This window comes from Pavona decussata, unplaced genomic scaffold (assembly GCF_977016875.1).
Source record: "Pavona decussata unplaced genomic scaffold, jaPavDecu1.1 SCAFFOLD_133, whole genome shotgun sequence".
NCBI lineage: Eukaryota > Metazoa > Cnidaria > Anthozoa > Scleractinia > Agariciidae > Pavona > Pavona decussata.
This window is the reverse complement of record NW_028145546.1, coordinates 3,922,355-3,939,721: the sequence shown is the minus strand read 5'-3', so window position 1 is coordinate 3,939,721 and position 17,367 is coordinate 3,922,355. Positions and strand designations below refer to the sequence as shown.

General features: G+C 40.4%; 4 protein-coding genes across 6 annotated transcripts in view; 1 reads left to right on the top strand and 3 right to left on the bottom strand.

The window, feature by feature from the left end:
• LOC146468317 (large ribosomal subunit protein uL22-like) overlaps nt 1–17,367 on the bottom strand; it is a 75,464-nt gene that overhangs the window by 2,745 nt on the left and 55,352 nt on the right. Inside the window, exon 1 of one of the 2 annotated variants that reach the window (XM_085124996.1) lies at nt 56–183. The exons of the other annotated variant lie outside the window; for it this stretch is intronic. The gene's annotated coding sequence lies outside the window, so the exon portion shown is untranslated. Of the gene's footprint in view, nt 1–55; nt 184–17,367 lie in introns of those variants that run through there. 2 annotated transcript variants of the gene reach the window in all.
• On the top strand, nt 99–7,253 carry LOC146468325 (46 kDa FK506-binding nuclear protein-like). The gene is made up of 7 exons (XM_085124994.1): nt 99–245; nt 1,404–1,655; nt 2,313–3,208; nt 3,773–3,856; nt 4,307–4,436; nt 5,075–5,123; nt 5,689–7,253. Exons 1-7 carry the CDS (start codon nt 236–238, stop codon nt 5,765–5,767), a joined length of 1,500 nt encoding a protein of 499 aa, XP_084981120.1. The 5' UTR covers nt 99–235; the 3' UTR covers nt 5,768–7,253.
• Nucleotides 256–17,367, bottom strand: part of LOC146468322 (uncharacterized) — a 29,162-nt gene continuing 12,050 nt past the window's right edge. The window contains exons 12-16 of one of the 2 annotated variants that reach the window (XM_085124992.1): nt 17,181–17,269; nt 16,209–16,267; nt 15,259–15,350; nt 9,303–9,354; nt 5,836–8,044 (exon numbers count right to left, since the gene is read on the bottom strand). In XM_085124992.1, the coding sequence (XP_084981118.1) occupies nt 7,848–8,044; nt 9,303–9,354; nt 15,259–15,350; nt 16,209–16,267; nt 17,181–17,269 (489 nt within the window). In that variant the 3' untranslated portion in view covers nt 5,836–7,847. Of the gene's footprint in view, nt 1,005–5,835; nt 8,045–9,302; nt 9,355–15,258; nt 15,351–16,208; nt 16,268–17,180; nt 17,270–17,367 lie in introns of those variants that run through there. The other variant, XM_085124993.1, reaches the window with a different exon arrangement.
• On the bottom strand, nt 10,088–14,175 carry LOC146468324 (uncharacterized). Its single transcript, XM_085124991.1, has 2 exons — nt 12,736–14,175; nt 10,088–11,283 (listed from the first exon to the last, which is right to left on the bottom strand). Exons 1-2 carry the CDS (start codon nt 13,405–13,407, stop codon nt 10,294–10,296), a joined length of 1,662 nt encoding a protein of 553 aa, XP_084981117.1. The 5' UTR covers nt 13,408–14,175; the 3' UTR covers nt 10,088–10,293.

Below are 17,367 nucleotides of genomic sequence, written 5' to 3'. Positions count from 1 at the left end.
AGCGAGGATTGGCGAGATAATCGCCGATAAAAACCACACATGAAATCCGTCTCACCTTCGAAGAGGAAGGCAGAAAGAGGACATATACCCAGAAGCCATTTCAATATAGCCGCTCCATTGCGCAGGCGCAGCCTGCAATCCAAAATCCAAAATGGCGTCCAAACGTGAGTCGATTTCCAGCGAGAAATAACGGTTAAATTATCTGGGTTTCTTTTCGCAAACTAAACTGATCACAATGTTTTGGGGTGAGTATACTTGTTGTCTTTTTGTATTATTGTGCTTGTCGTTCTTGGCGTAGAGTTTGGGAGTAGGTTTTCCGTTTATAGCGACAAAATCCAAGCTGCTTTCAGAAGCCACGTACTACAGAAATTATATAAGAGTACAGGGCTACCACTGTTGAAGGTCTTTGCATTGATGGCTCGTTTGGATCAGGGTTAGGGATAACCAACTTATATTTGTGTTACTAAACGAACGACGAATAAACTATATTCGCAGGTAGCAAAGTGGCATGCCTTTAGGGAAAATAAGTTTGCTTGTTCAGTGGATATTTTTACCAAAAGAACATCCAGTTTCAGCTGGAAGAAAAATATGGGACTGCAATCCTTAAATGAAATATTGGGTCACACACCAAATTGAGAAAAATCTGAAGAGAACCAAAAATATCTGGTCCTTTATGATGCACACAGTCCTTCGAAAGTATTTACTGTTTATGCATTGGGACTAAATGATGACTCTGTAAGTCTGTATTAGCACTATTTTTTCAGTAAATCTAAAGATTTTAATTAGACACGAAGTCCTGCAACAACAAACAACAACAACAACAAATCAGAGAAACTTCATTGGAAAAAATGATGCTTATATTATCCTGTAGGTAGCTGTTGCTATTCCTTGTCCATATATTTAGTGGCATTTGTTTCCATGAAATAAAAAGTATCCACAAGGCTGAGGGTGACTGTATGGCTGCTATTTTTTCAACCCTTCCTTTATTCCCCATCATTGGAGACCTAGGGACAGATAATGGGAGCAAGGAAAACGTTTTAATGGGTGCAAAAATTAAAAACAATTCCCTTTTTTTCTTCCTCAAAAATTTTCCCTCTCATTTTGACTTTTTCCTTGTCCCCATTCTTATATATTTGTCCTTTATCTTTGTGATAATTGCCATTAGTACACAGTCATATATACTACACTATTAGTACACTACACTAAGTACATAGTACTAGTTGAGAGAATTTGTGTCAACATCAAGAAAATTATCTTTGTTGAGTGATCATTCCTTTCCTTCCCATGTCCTGTAAATTTGGTTAAGTATTTATTTTGTAAGGAGAATTTAAATGCTTGTCAGTATCGACACTAAAGGATCAAGTATCAACCCTGTGAATGAAAAAGCCGTTATGTTGTTTTAGGAGTCACTCTTGATTCTGGCAAGCGATACACCCAAACAGTGGAGAAGTCCTTCCACTTGTCAATGGCTGCCCTAGGTTTTCAGAACTGCTCATCGATACCAGTGACTGTAATGATTGAAGTCGATAAGGCACAGTTTGCCTTGTGCACACTACAACCTGGCAAAATCCCACAGCAACCTTTAGATTACTGTTTCACTGAAGGAGAAGAGGTAACATTCTTCACGGAAGGTCCTGGGGATGTCCATTTGACAGGTATTCTATGGTCTTTTCTTTGTAGTTTCTTATACGGCTAAATGACAGATGTTTTTCCAGGTCAATTTTTAGGCATTTATCACAATACAGTGGAACCTCGATTTAACGACATGGCAAGGGGAAAGCGAAATCATATCGTTGTAAACGAACTCCTGATTTATAAATAACTTTTGCGGGAAACAGAATGTTGATTGTTAAATCGGGAATATCATTAGATCAACGATCATAAAATCAGGGTTCCACTGTACCATAGACCATTTGTCTTTATAAACACTCCATCACACGGACACAACAAAGGTGAAAAGGGCTTATTTGAAGGTATGACAAGAAATATTAGTATTTACTGATACAAGACTGCAAAGCCATTTCAGTAACATTCCAATTGGGCTGATAAAAGTCAAGAGTCAGCTTGTAGGGAAACTTGGTTTCTTGTGTCCAAAAATATCATTGTGTCAGCGTATGGATGATGTCATGTTTTGTAAAATGATTCACAGACTGTTATATGTAATGTGCTCACTGAATGGTGTGGAGGAATTTGGAAATTTGGAATACCGTTTCGCTAAATTTACTCTCTATTTATCCCATCTCTAATAGGTCCTCCTGGGCTCTCTAAAAGGCATCCCTATCTAATAAGATCTTCCTCTATTCCCTGGCTAGGTTATTTAATGGATGAGCCAAATGCTCTAGAATTTGAAGAGGATGAAGATGAGCTGAGTGCTGATAGCGAGGAGTCATTAGAATCTGCATCAGATTCTAGTGACTCAGAATCTGAAGATGAAGATGAGTCACTCAGTGATGAAATAACTCTTGGGAATTTACTTCAAGGCGGAGAAATTGGAAATGATAATGATGATGAGGAAGAAGATGACGAGGAGAGTGGTGATGATGACTGGGATCCATCAAAGGACAATCCAAAGAGAAAGAAAAGAAATAGGAAAGACAAGAAGAAAAAGGATTCAAAGAAAAAACAAAATGATGACACTGCAGGGAAAAAGGCAAAGCAAACTGAAGGACTTCAGCAAAGTCTTAATTTAATGAGCAACATGCATGGTGAAGGTGATGACGATGATGATGATGGCAATGATGAATCTTGGACTCCAGAGGAAAAGGTTGAAACAGAGAATAAGGCTGTGAGGAAAGCAGCAAACAAAAAGAATGCAAACGAGAAGAAGAAACAAAATGATACATTTGAAAGCAAAGAGGTGCAAACGTCTGAAACACCGAAAAAGAAAGCTAAGAAAAAAGTACCTGACAATATAGACGAGAAGAAGAAACAAAATGATACATTTGAAAGCAAAGAAGTGCAAACTGAAACACCGAAAAAGAAAGCTAAGAAAAAAGTTCCTGACAAGAATAGAGACGTTGAAAGGGAAGAGAATGGAAGTACTTTAGACAATAATTACAGTGAAAGTCATAACAGTCTTAACAGTCCAGCAAACACTTTAAACTCTCGTCAAAGTTCTAGGAAGAAGGAACATGGAAAACCACAAAATCAAACAGAGTTACCACAAGGGAACCTTGAAAAAAAGAAAAATCAATCACAGGCTATGGAGGTAAAGCTTGTTTAGCCAAGCTGACAGAGTCAATTGTGCAATAACAATCTCTTTAGCTTGCAGGTTTGGTTAAGATCCTGTATGAGCCATATGTTTGTAGGCTTGATTTCCGCCGCTCTCTCGAGTCCGGTCTTTGTTCCTCCCCGGGGGAGGAGCGCGGGCTTGTTTCCCGAACAGCGGCTGGAAATCGAGCCTATATGTTTGGAGCTGAAGATAATCATATAGAATTTTCTTCCAGGGCCCTGGAAAAATTGTGCAAATTTCTGTTCTTTTCTTTTTTTCTTGTACTCCTGGTAAACGTTTTAGTGACATGTAAGGTGAATGAATGCAGCCCGGCATGCTCATACAATTTACAGTGATTATTAACAGAAATTTTCCTTCTGTTGCCTGAGGCAGTTAAGAGTAGTAGTACATGTAGCTGTAAGTAGTCATGAGTTTTTGTGATCTTAGTGGTATTTGCTCCACTCTTAAGATTATGAAGCCAAGAGTTTTAGTCTGTGGATTAGCCTAGCATCTATTTTAGTGGGGGTCACTGACTATACAATCTTGTTTTAAACCTGACAGACAAAGAAAAGGAAGCTTCCAGGAGGTGTTGTGTTAGAGGACTTGAAGAAAGGAGAAGGACCCTTGGCAAAAAAAGGACAGATGGTAACACTTTTCATGCTAAGTCTAACCTTACAAAATTTTTTCAATTGAAGGGCCTGGAGGAAAACAGGCAGAAGTGGTAATTTGGCCTTTTCTAAATTTCTCAACAACAACAAAAAAAAACCCACTCTACTTTGGCCTACAGACTTGTTATCATGTTAGAACTTTTGTTGAACTTTAAACATAGAAAAAAGAAAATCATTTCAAGTATCACTTAAAAATGATGTTTGAACAGATTTCCTCTTTTTCTTTGTTAAAACAGTTGGTTCACACTAAAGTGCAAGATTTTCTGAAAGTGACTCCTGTAGCCGTGGCTTTATGTTCTGCAGACTTGACTTTTCATAGTTTCAACCAAGCCCTGTGTCAAGAACAGATTTGGCAATTTACTCCTCAAGTTAGAACTTTGTACTATACTGTTAATTTTGAGTAATCTTGTTTTTCTTGCCATTTCAGGTCCATGTATATTATAAAGGCAATTTAACCCAGAACAAAAAACAGTTTGATGCATGTTTAAGTGGACCTCCCTTTTCATTCAGACTTGGCACAGGGGAGGTAATAAGAGGCTGGGATCTGGGTGTGGCTGGTGAGTAAGCAACTGTTTCAGGGATTTGTTACTGGGGGAAAGAAACAAAACGTATTTTCAACTGTGGAGGCGCAGTAGTGTAATGGTTTATAGCGTGTCGGACTTTCGATCGGAGGGTCCGTGGTTCGAGGCTTGGTTGGTCGGTTTAGAGACTTTACTTTAACAACTACAGAAGACTAGTCGTTTCATTACAAAGCACCCAATTTTGCAACAGACACAGAGTTTATAAAACCACTAAGAATCTAGCCTGCTTGGCATGTGCTGCAGAGGAGGACTCAAGAGGGGAAGCGTTCGCGGTCAATTCCTCTTCCCTCCTCTTTCTAGTTACTGCCACATAGGCTACTAAGAATCTGACTCCTGTTTTTAGTTTGAAATGGAGTCTTCGTATTCTGTGTTGTTAAGTTTTTATAACTCGATTTCAGTCTCAAAAATTTGAAAATCAAGAATACAAAATTTCGAATTTATTCCAACAGCGAACACTGCACTAAGTGGTGTGTTTTGCTGGATTAAACACACAGTCTTGCTTGATATCCTAACGTAGAACTCAGTATCACTTCGTGAATATCTTAAACCTAGAGGTATCATTAATTTTCGTGAATGAAGATTCAGGTTCGATTTTCCTTCTTGTCTTCATACAGGTATGCAAGTTGGAGGCAAAAGAAGACTAACAGTACCCCCCTCACAAGGGTGAGTAAGGTCTTTCCTTGTCTTTTTCTTATGAGGGGCGTTCTCTTCTTGATATTTGTCAGAAAGCGCCCTTGTTTTTAAGCCCAAACAGCGGTCTTTGTCGTCGGTTTCTTTTCACTTTGCGCTGTCACACGAGGCAGTGTTTTTCTACAACTTGTAATACAGTGCTCTCGTCAGTATCGGCAAGACCGAGCATTGCCTTGCAAGATGCAGAAAAAATTGTTTTGTGTATATCGTAACGTGTAACATGTAGTCTGCAACTTGCAATGGCTTTCAGAGAATTATCCTCTTCAACATCCTGCAATTTCTCGCCTCACGGCAAGTTGCGAAAAGGTTTTGCAAGCGTAATTTCGTCTGTAACGACATTGCATTGAAAGTGGCATAAAAATCGCCTCTTGTAACGGCGTCAGATCAATTAAAATTTTCTGCACTCTTTTACTTTCTGTCCGTGTCCTGGTGTTTAAATTGATGTCAGCGAAACTTTAGGGAACCGTTACAATGGGCATCTGTGAGCCCCTAGCATTTAATTCCCATCACGTCTGTAAACTTTGCTTTTTTCCTTCAGGTATGGCAAGCAAAAGAATGGACCAATCCCACCAAATAGCACTTTAGAATTTGAGATTCAGTTGGTGCGAATACAATAATAACACTCCAAGAAGACAAATCTCAAAGTCAAATGACTTTGGTATAACTCCTCATGGAACTTACCACGTGATTATTCAACATTTAATTTTTTAGTCAATAGATTGCAATGGCCTCGGGTAAATGAGCGTCAAAGTAGCCTGTTTGTGCGGATAGCTTTTTTTTTTCCATTCATTTGTCAAACAATCCATGTGGACTTCGACAGACCTTTGACAGGGTTTTACAGACAAATATATGGAAAATTAATTACTATTTGGCCTACTATCTTAAGTTTGAATCATTTGGTTTACAGAACTAGATAAGTCTGACGCGGCGTTTCGTCTCGGCCAAGAGACTCTTCAGAGGCAAACTCATTGAGCATCACGCCCAAAGTCCCGTTTGTGTACGTGCGGTTGGGAATCCTTCTGCGATAAAGGGCCAGACTGCTAACATCTTGAATTTACGAACGGGACTTTGGGCGTTAGACTAACCACGAACATTTCACAAGTATTTGACAATTTTTCCATTCTATTGTACAGAACTAGATTACCAGTGATAAATGTTTCGACAACGAATTCATTGTTGTTACGCGAAAAATAACAGGCATTGTAATATCTAGAACATGGCGTTTTCTGTTTGGCCAAATATACATCTAAGTTTATCGGAAACGTACAGAGTCAATATGAATTGATGGCAGCGTCTTTCATTTTCAATGTTTTCGTCTTTAAATACATTATCCGGACAATTTTTACATTTAACTTTTGCGAATATTTTTAATTATAATTATTTAGTATTATAACTTACATATAAATTATTTTAACATTGCGAATATTTTTAAAACTTGTATATCCTGATCGGTTCAGTGGAAGATCGTAAAGGAACAGAACTATGATTATAACTTTCCTTTCATTTTCAGTTAGATTTACATTTAAGTAATTTACACCATTTCTGCTATTTAACGATGTACTTTGGATTCATTTGCAGATTACACGTGTAACTTGTTGCACTTCTAACGCGTACATAGTTTGAAATAAACGCACCTCCCTTTGGTTTCATGACGTGATATTGAATAAGATAACAGGCCTCGCCGAACCAAAAGGCACGGAAAGTTGGTGCAACATAGTGGGCAATTCACCACAGATAAGTTGTGCACAGAAACTCGAAACTGAGAATGTTGCAGAAGCATGAGGAGTAAAATGCGCTGAAATCTATCGTGCACCATGTTGCACCGTGGATTCTTGCCAAAGATTATTGTCGGGGATAGAAGAGCGCGCGAAAATAGCCTCCTACGAGTTGATGCTATGCGTGGGAAGAGCGTGTCTTCGCGAGAGGAGATTCGAGCGTGTTTCACTCGCTCTTCTGTCCTTGAGAAATACGATCAGAGACTACTCTTACTTTTACTCTGTTTTTCGAGGCGCGCACCGTACGTGTATGAAGGCAACAAAGTATACAAATACTGCAAATGGAAGAAAAAAAATTAAAATTAAAGAGAAGTTGTTTTAAACTGAAGGACACAGACCTTGGACTTTAGATAACGATTGTTTATCGCAGAACAATTACTAATTTGATGTGTGTTTGCACTTGTTGTTTCTTGTGCATTGCTGCAAGTCGGCATCAAGCCACACGGCTGGGGGAGGGCAATACCTATACTCATTCCAATTCGCTTCCTGCTGCCATGTTCGTTTACATGATACCCGTCCAAACTCTCATATCCTTGTGGATCTTATCCGGGCGAGTTCGCCCCGTCAGCTGTTTTGCATCAAGATGCTAATTCTCTTCCTACAAACAAGGCAGGGCTGTCTGTTTTATATCCCTTTAGAATAAAGACGGTTTCCATATCGCTAAATGTGAACACCCCCTAATATGAGTGCCCTTACACATACACGTGAAAAAGTCTCATCAGTAGAATATTATTATTCGCCTCCAAGAACCACTGAGTATCTAACGAACCCTGCCTACCACCCACAGTACCAGCAGGTGGTACGCATGTCTTTGATGTTTGGCCCTCATCTTCAAGTGTTGGGGAGGGGAGGGTGGGTCACTTGTATGACTGTACTGTACGTTTTAACCCCCCCCCCCCCCCTCAACATTTGTCTTAATTTGTCAACTGTGGGCTTCGCCATGTTCAGTTGTGTTTAGTGTTTCATTATATGTCGTCGAAGCAGCAGTGTCATTCATCGCACTGTCTTTAGCTTCTAATAACTGCTTCATAAGCGCGTCTCTCTTGGTCACACACTTTCTTGTTAACCCGTGAAGTGAGTCCAAAAAATTTGTGTGGAACTCTGAAAGGGCGGTCACTCCTACAAAAGCAAAGAAACAAACGAAACATAAACACTCGTTTGCCGACTTCTTCATGCCAAGTGAACACACACAAGAAAGCAATACAATGCTAAACAAATCTGTGAGGTTTCTTCCTTTGAAATGACGAAAATGAGAATCGCAACATTTCCTTCGGCCTCACAGCTTGAGTTGTAACTGTTTTATTAGGTTGCTTGCGTCTGTTGTTATTTAGTAGTATGGTTACTTAAAGTTTTTGGTTTATGACTTTCGATTGAAAAAAAACAAAAAACAACTACTACATTGGCCCGAGTTAAAGCAGGAAATTGTCAACACCTCGACCATCCTCGGAGGCCAGGGGCAGATAGTGGGGACTGGGAAAAAGCCAAGACGGGCGGGAAACAATTTGATGAAGAAAAGTAGGGAGGAAATGTTTTTCCTCCTACTCTTTTCTTGTCGAATTTTTTCTGCCCGTTTCGACTTTTTCCTCATCCCCACCATAGTTAGTAGAGGGAGACTGGCCAGTCTTCCTCTACTAACTATGTCCCCACTATCTCCCCCTGGGTCACCGACGATGAGCCTCGACTGGATGTCTGGTATATTCCCTTTGTTACCAGGGCAACGCTTTGTAAACTAAAAAAGTTAATTTACACGTACCGATTTATCACATGGGCCAATGTACTCGTCACAATTTGTTGGCCGATTTCTTTCTGTTGGTGTAACGCGAGGTGATAATCGTCCTTATTCTATATAGCACTGACACAGATCCTTATAAATCGCATCGATTTCCGTCCCCTCACTCAAATTGTACGTATAAATTAGCCTTAACCTATACCCAGTAGAGATGGACACGGTCCACAAACATGCTGGGTTGAGTTGTCAGTTCAAGCTCAGTTGCAACAAACCTTCGTACTATGCGAATTTCAAGAAACTACAGATTTTACAAGAACGAAGGGCAGAAAATCTGTATATTCGTCAATTTCTTCGGTCAGTTTTGTCCAACTCCTAGAAGATCGTCAATTGTTAAACCCATATTCACGTTTTAGCCTGGTCAGCACTCTAATGAAATTAATTCTCCACGGAATGATGGATTTCGAAAAGTTCGTTTAAGAAGCCAAACGCGCGATCACCTTTCATACTGAAACTCGACGCGCGACTGGAAAACTTTTCGCGCGTGATAACGCGTTTCACTCTCTTTTTTCACCAGCGACAGAAAATTACAACTGCTCGTTATCTTTGGGCTGAGTAAAATCACACTGCTTCCTTTATTATGTTTATTACCTCTTTGATCCACTTGTTTGTGTGACTGAAGCGAGTCCATGGCATCAGACAGCTAAACATTCAATAGAAATCAGAGAATGGTAAGCTAGAGCTTCAGGCTTTTCCCCTTACGAAGGCCTAATACTCAGGTTATAAAAGAACAAGAACGTCCTCTGTTGACAAAAATAGGTTATTTTCCCCGTTCCGGACTTTAAATCTCTACTTGGAGTCCAATACCACCAACCCCCAAGGGCTATGCAGGCATGTACCCACCCCCAACGGCATGTACACCTGCTTGGAAAGAAACTTGGCAACCGCTATCAAACCTTGTCGACAAAAGCTTCTTACAGAAGTTACTCCCAGCGAAAACCAAGCGCGTTCGGATATCAGAAGTGTTCCATGAAATTTCAATCACTCGATGATAGTCAGATAAAAATAGGAGACTAGAAGATTTGGGGTGCGCAAAATTCTCATTTTGAAATTTCTCGGCTCATTGTTCAGATGTCCATCGGTTGCATTTAAGGGTGACGACCGCGCAACAAAAAATAAATAACATAACATAATTAGGCGTTTTGTCACGAACATTTAAGTTTGACTGAAAAAAACTGTCACGTGACAAGTTTGGTGCGCAAGTAATTTGTTTGTGAGGTAAAAATCTTTTTGGCATCCAAATGAGTGACACACTCATTATGAAAAAAGTTTGGCCGAACAAAATTAACTAAAATAAAAACTTGAATGACGACTTAACCGACAAACTCCATTCTGTGAAGAATCTGGGCATTACCACACCAATAATCACAATCACATTAATGTTCGCATGATCGTTTTATTTAACTTCACTAACAAGGTTCAACTTCCATTTCCATTAAACAGCGTAAACATGAAAGCAATAAAACTCTTGAAAACCCAAAAGTTGGCCTAAGATCCACCTTCATTGGACCTAGTGGAACCAGTACAACTCCATTAACGAAAATCCTACTACAACAACCTTGCACTAGTGTACAATGTTCTTTTAGATCACGTACATTTGTCCTTTATAAACCGAAGCATGGATTTTGATATCCTTGATGGCCATCTCTTCCACCGCCAAGGGGTTCTGATCCAGGATTGTAAAGTTAGCCAGCTTGCCGCCTTCAATGGTGCCCATGACGTCATCAGCGCCCATTATTTTAGCGGCGTTCTTAGTTATGGCCACCATTCCTTGATAAGGCGTCACCTTAAGATCCTCTCTGTAGCTGTTCCCATCTGCAGTGACTCGGTTGATAGCACTCCAGGCCAGAAGAAGAGGCTTTGAAGGAGCCATGGTGAAGTCAGAATGGAAAGCTGTGATCACGCCTCTGTCAAACAGCCATTTCATAGGTACCATGGCCTGTGCGCGGGTAGTTCCCAGACCCTCAGCGCTGTACTTGTCAGCCAGGGTGTAGAAATAGTATGGAGCTGCAGAAACCCACAGACCCAACTTGGCAATCCTATCTGCTTGCTCCTCAGTGAAGTAGCCTGCATGCTCTACTGTGACTCGGTGGTTTTCTCTCGGGGACTCTTTCATCAGGGTTTCAACGATATCCAGCAAGGCCTTCATGCCAAGGTCGCCGTTTGTGTGCACATGAATCTGAAAGCCGTTTCTCCAGTAGATTCTCATCATCTCCTCCAAGTCATCCGGCTTTGTGATCCACTCTCCATCGTGACCATCCATGTAGCCATCTTTCATCTGCATTAACTGCGAATAGAATGCCCCGTCACAGAGCGCCTTGATATGGTTAGGGTAGAAAATCACTTGGTCATCGCTGAAGGTCTTCGCCAAGTCTTGGATGTGTTCCACGGCTTTTTGGTGATCTCCACCGAACATTTTGGCGTAGTTTCTACCGCTGGGGACGCAGTAAGTGGAGAAATGCGTGGTGTTTTTGTCCTTCAGTATAGCGTTGACCTGTTTTTTCTCCAAATCCTCTTCCATCATTGGAAACTCTAAATCGGCCACAGCGGTCAATCCGTTTTGGTGAACGACCTACAAAAAAACCAACACCAAAAAATGTCAAATAATCAGTGCAACAATTATCCAGTCTGAGGAGGAAATGCAGACAAATTAGGGAAACATTGGCTAATACTCTACTTCTCCTACGAATAGTAATAAAGATGATGATGATGATAATAATAATAATAATAATAATAATAATAATAATAATAATAATAATAATAATAATAATTAACAAAAAAACCTCGTCAAATCACGTCGCTCCAACTTGCCCATGACGCACGTGTTGATCGGGCGCAAAATTGTCAACCATTCGATCCACTTACAAACAGTTTGACTTCTGATTTTTGGTCTTGCGTAACCGAGAGATCAAAAGATTCAAAAGACAACCTATGGTCACGAAAACATAAAATTCGCAATAGCTTAAAAAGATCACATGATTGGACTTCTGAGTTTTACAGTTTCGCCGTAATTTCAAAAATTCTACATTCAACTTGCAAAGTGTGAAGACGTCATTTTATCCCGTTGAAAAGTACCCCATTTTCACTGTCATTACAACAACTCACTGCTTTTTTTGGATAAGTAATGGAGGCGAGATTTTGCAAAGAAAGAGAAAGGAAAGGTAGAACGCGTCGCCGAAGGGGAGGTGGGTAAAAAACATTCCGAAATCCCAGAACGGCGACACTTGGCGAGAAGGACCAAAAAGCAGGAATAGTTTTCTTAAATAAGCAGATGAAGTCCCACGAGAGACGGGTGGCATTGACTTTAAAAAACACCAAGGCGTTACCAACATGCCAACGTTGGGCGCCAGCTAGTTTCGTGGTTATTTAGACAGTAAGAATACTGAGGACAAGTTCACGGAGCCTCAAGTCCGGCGAATCTGAACAGTCAGAAACGTTTGGAAAATGTCCCTGATGCCGAGGATTCTCAATCAAGTTCCTCCTCCGCTGGGAGGTTCAAAGGAAACATTTCCACAAAGTCACATACATGCAACAAAGCATAAATACAGCTTGAACCTAATACATGTGCGGAGATCTTGACAGCTTTCCAATGGTACTCGTTTCACGTACATAAACATAATTGCATCCCTTTCTTAAACCTCAAAGACATGCCAAGGACTGGAGGTAGAACCCTCGGTACAGCAAGACAATTTGCACTAATCTTTGCGTTGTAATTTCTGTCGGAAAATCCTGCTTGGGTTTTGTTAACTTTTCAAATTTTTGTATTTAATTGTTACGCATTGGGCTCACAGACTGTTTTAGCGGTCCTTTTTAATAATAAAATAGTAAATTTTCAACTCTTCTTTCACACCAGGGTGTGGTGTCAGTCACCACACCTACGGCTCCTCGATTTCGAGAGAAACTTTGAGGGTGTGGTACAACAGACTACTGAAAAACTTGCTTACAACCAAAATGAGTTCTAAGGCGAAATAATAAAAATTGAAATCAACAAGCTTCTGAAATGACAGATAATTTTATTCCTTACCTGAACCAAATCATTGTAACCAGCAACCATCATGGGAAACACTATATCCTTGAAGGATGTGGTACTCAAGAGCGCGTCCAAGCCCATCTCAAAGAAGTGACCGCGCTCCCATTCTACTTGAGGATTTTTCATTAGCGTCTCCTTGTCGTCGTACTTGAGATGGTCGAGGGCGTAAGTGTTCAAGTAGACTTCGTGAAAGCTTCGGTGCCACACCACCAAGGGAATCTTGTTAGACATGTTGTTTAGTTCGTCCATGATCTTTCGGCTCATGTCCCCATGGAAGTACTGATGATAACCCCAAGTTATCAGGAACTCGTCTTTGGCACTTCGTTTGCTCTTTAAGATCAGATCACTGAGCCGTTCGCGGTATCCCAGCTCGGTTCTTACTCCCTCGAACTTGCCACTCGGAAGAATCCACTCGAAGGGTGTGATAAAATGCATTTGAAGAATCAAGGCCGCCATGGACGGATGAAGATGGGGGTCGATGTGTCCCGGCATCATGGTTCTGCCCTCAAGGTCTCTCTTGCTTGCTTTAGGGAACAACTTTTCTGCGTCAGTGAGACTTCCAGTGAAAGCAATCTTTCCATCTTTTTCAACCACGGCCTCGACGTACTGAGGCTTGTCTCCAACCATGGTGAGGATGCGACCTCCGAAGTAAAGCACCGGCGACATTTTTATCTCGATCGAGAGGAGAACCTGTTCGCTAAGAGTTCGCGTACAGAATGGTAGTGTGATACACGAATGACCTTTTAAAGGGGAGCCTTGTGAGTCTGCGCAGTAGTTTTTGGTTGTTCTGCATGCAGTTTCTCACACTTATAATTGCGACTGCTTAGAAGGAGGATTCCAATGGAGTTCATACCTGGTCAGCAGATGAGCACGACCATGATTACCGAAATAGGAATTTACATAACAGCTGACTGAAACCATCACAGAAACGATTTAGTTTCTCTTGAATGTAATGGTCAATATTTCACTCAATATTTCTTTTGCCAACCCTTCGAACAACGCAGACAAACTTAACTAATCATTTAAGACAGTCCTGTCTGAGCATTGTATTTCTATTGTTCTTCACTGGAGGTGCTCAAACAATGCACAATGGTTTATGTTTTTGAATCACGTACATATTTCATATGTATACAGACTTCAAAGAGAAGTATCACGCAAATTTGCTTGACATTTCAAAACTCAGAAATGACAGTCTGTCAGCAGAACTGACAACGTAATAAATGTCAAGTTTGTTATAAATTATCACCCCAGTGCAATAAAACTGTCAATTAGTGCCTCTGCTCAGAGACCACTGCAGAGACAGAGTAGGCGGGTATGGATTAAAACGTGAAAAATGCTAGGCTAATGTTTTTCAAGTTCTCACATTTTTGTTTCCAAAATGCGCTTGAACAGATCACGAGTTGTTCCTTTCGAACAAAAGATACCAAAAACCCCATGATACTTCCCCTTCACTTTTTAAAACTGATTAGTCAAACCTGTGTATAACGGCCCTGTATATAGCGGTTACCCTGTATATAACGGTCACTGAACAACTTTCCAGAAATCGTCTCTTATATTAACTGTTATGTTGACCTGCATATAGCGCTAACCTGTATATAACGGACGCGGTCACCCTTTAGACTTCCTGAATCCCCAATTTTATTATCTTCTACCTGTACATAACGGTCATCGATAACTCAAAACCCAACTGGAGGGAGGAACGATCTCTTTGATGAAGATGATAAAATTGCAGCTCGCCCCCCTGGCCCCTCTCCCCCTTCCCCCCTGAGAAGCGAAAGAGAGACAGCAATGCCACAGAGATCGACCTTGATGAATAAGACGATAGCACAGGAAGTCAGGCTTGCGAAGCAGCTGAAAGACTTTGCTCAGTACTTAATGGACACGAAGAACTTTCTTTCACACTGAGTAAAGTCAATAGCATACTACATGAAATCAAGCTTCGAGCTCCGAAATATCATAAAACTATACCCGATTTTTTTGCTTTTTGAAATCCATATTATTACGTTGAAAGCTTTTCCTACAAGGAAAATTAGATGAAAGTATACGTGCACCTCCCTTAAAGTACACCACGGACATTTTATGGGCATTTTTGTCGTGTTTATTGGGTTTCTGTTTAAAATTGTTGTCAAGCAGACTTCACTGCACCTCCCAAAAGTACACCATGGACATTTTATGGGCCTTTTTTTTTGCCCTGGTTATTACGTTGCTGTTACTCGTTATTGTCAATAAAACAACATGAGTGATGATTTGCACATAAAAATGCTTTTTACTGCATGGCTTCTGGGGGAGTTTAAAGGAAACCTGTGTACATCGGTCACCCTGTATATAACGGTCAATTCTAGACAGTCCCGTCTGAGCATTCGGTTTCGGTTTTTCTGCAATCAATCAATCAATCAATCAATCAATCAATCAATCAATCGATCAATCCATCCATCAAGCAAGCAAGCAAGCAAGCAATGCTTATTACCCCATTCAATGATTACTTGCTAGTTGAACCTCGCAGGTTATTCATTTTACCTTCGTAGCGTTGTCCTTGAAGGTTGAGAGGAACGTTTTTAAGCTTTCTTCTGAAGCTGTGTCCTTCAGTTCTTTGTAAGCATTGAGAATATCTGTCAAAATTAAGAATGACACAATAATTCTGAAGTAGCTAACTTTGAGTAACTCTCGAAAGTGTTGTTGAGTTTATAAATCCACTTGCTGAGGGCAGCTACCGTTGATAGCGAAGGGTATGTGCACGAGCAAGCAGATTTTGTCTCCCCGCTTGTCGCACAAGCGCAAGAGAGACAACACGTTCTTTTTTTCTTGCGCTACCAAGAACGAAACAAAATTCACTCGTGACTTCATCATGCCGACGCGTTTCCCGCGCTTGACTCCGGTTGCATGTTCTTGCGCTTGAAACCAGAAGCGCTTTCCTTTTGAGTGGGAAATTGGTCATTTTGGTGGGATAACAAATGGAACAGCCCTTCCCACTGAAAATTTTTCGGAAGAAAGGAACAACTTCAAACATATTCCTCCTTTCTGGTTTTTACCGAAGTGAGCGGAATATTACTTAACCATTCGCCTCATCACAATTATATACAATGCTACTCGGTGAGATACACGGTTTATTTCCCAAAATTGCCCGTGGAAAGAACCGTACAATTTGATTTGATTCCCCATGTATTCTCGCGCTTGACACCAGTCGTGTGTCGTTTCTGGCTTGAGTGGCCAGATATATTTGGTTTATATGCTTATCGCCTGCTTTGTTTTGTGAGCGTCGGTGCATCACATACAAAGCATACTTTACATACATCATGTGTGAAAGGATGTTTTCCGTGCTCTTCTTCAAAGTAATAGTGTGATATTTTTACTTCTTTAAATTTGTCCCGGAAAAACACTTATCTAAAGAAAGATGCGACTACTTTGGATGGCTCTCATAATGACAAAAAAAATTAACTTCATATTCGTGAATGTCGTTTTAAACCAACCTTCCAGGGGCTTGCCAAGCAATTCTATCAAATTCCCTTCAAACACTTTGTAAGCTTCACTGTTGACGAAAGAAAACAAGGTTAAGGGCTTTAGTCTCCATCTGAGGTGCTGAAAGGGAGGGGATGGGGGGGGGGGGGGGGAAGTGATTCAAGTGAGTGTGAGCATCCCATCTCTCCGCTTTCAGAACCTGTTAGACCTGTTACACAGGCTAAAAGGAACCGTCAAACGCTTGGAATCATTAAAAAAAGACAACCTTTGAAAGATGAGAAAGTGTGACATGAAGTAAAGTGATGAAAAACTACTTTTTAACGTGCATGCAACCATCATACTGGAATAACTGCATTCCAGGGATTGATATCCACAGTTATTTCCTGGCTAAGGCTTTGTCGTGGTCTGGCTATATTCATGCCTGAATACAAATTAATACAATTAACTACTGAAAATTTATTCCCCAAAATACACAATTTAACAAAGATAATTTTTTCTGGAGAAGGCACTCCCCTTAGACGACTAGCACCATCATCACTTGCCAAAGTCCTTCACACCATGGGCCAGACACCAATAACATGGAACATGGCACTTTCTACACCTCTACACTCTACACTTTCTACACCTCTACACTCAGTTGCATGTCATGCATATATTGACAGCAAAAACAGCACTTGGATAAAAAATTATAATAATTATTATATTAATAATTATTATTATTGATTGCTGCTATGTGTTTTGATTATTGGTAGTCAATAAGTTGGTGATATTCTTTTTTCACTCGTCTGCCTGCTTGACAACTCAATGATATTGTAAGGAGAAGGTAGATATTGATCTGTCCGTTTTAAATAATTTGTTGAACATCAAGACAAGATACCCATCTTATCCCCTCTGGCGTTTTTACTCCTTCTCCTATTTAGCTGTCTTTCTGACAATGCATTCATACTGTAAAGAGAATTGAGATGTTGGTCAGTCAAACTTGCCTCACAGCAGACAACAGAGACTCGACATAGTCAGCCTGATATTCATAAACTTGCTGATGGAATGACAGCTCCTCCTTGAGGATTTTTATCTAAAAAGCAAAAAAATATACATAATTATTATATTGCAGCAATAAAACAAGTGATGTACTAGTTTGGTATGTGTTGACATGAATCTCCAACCCACCAT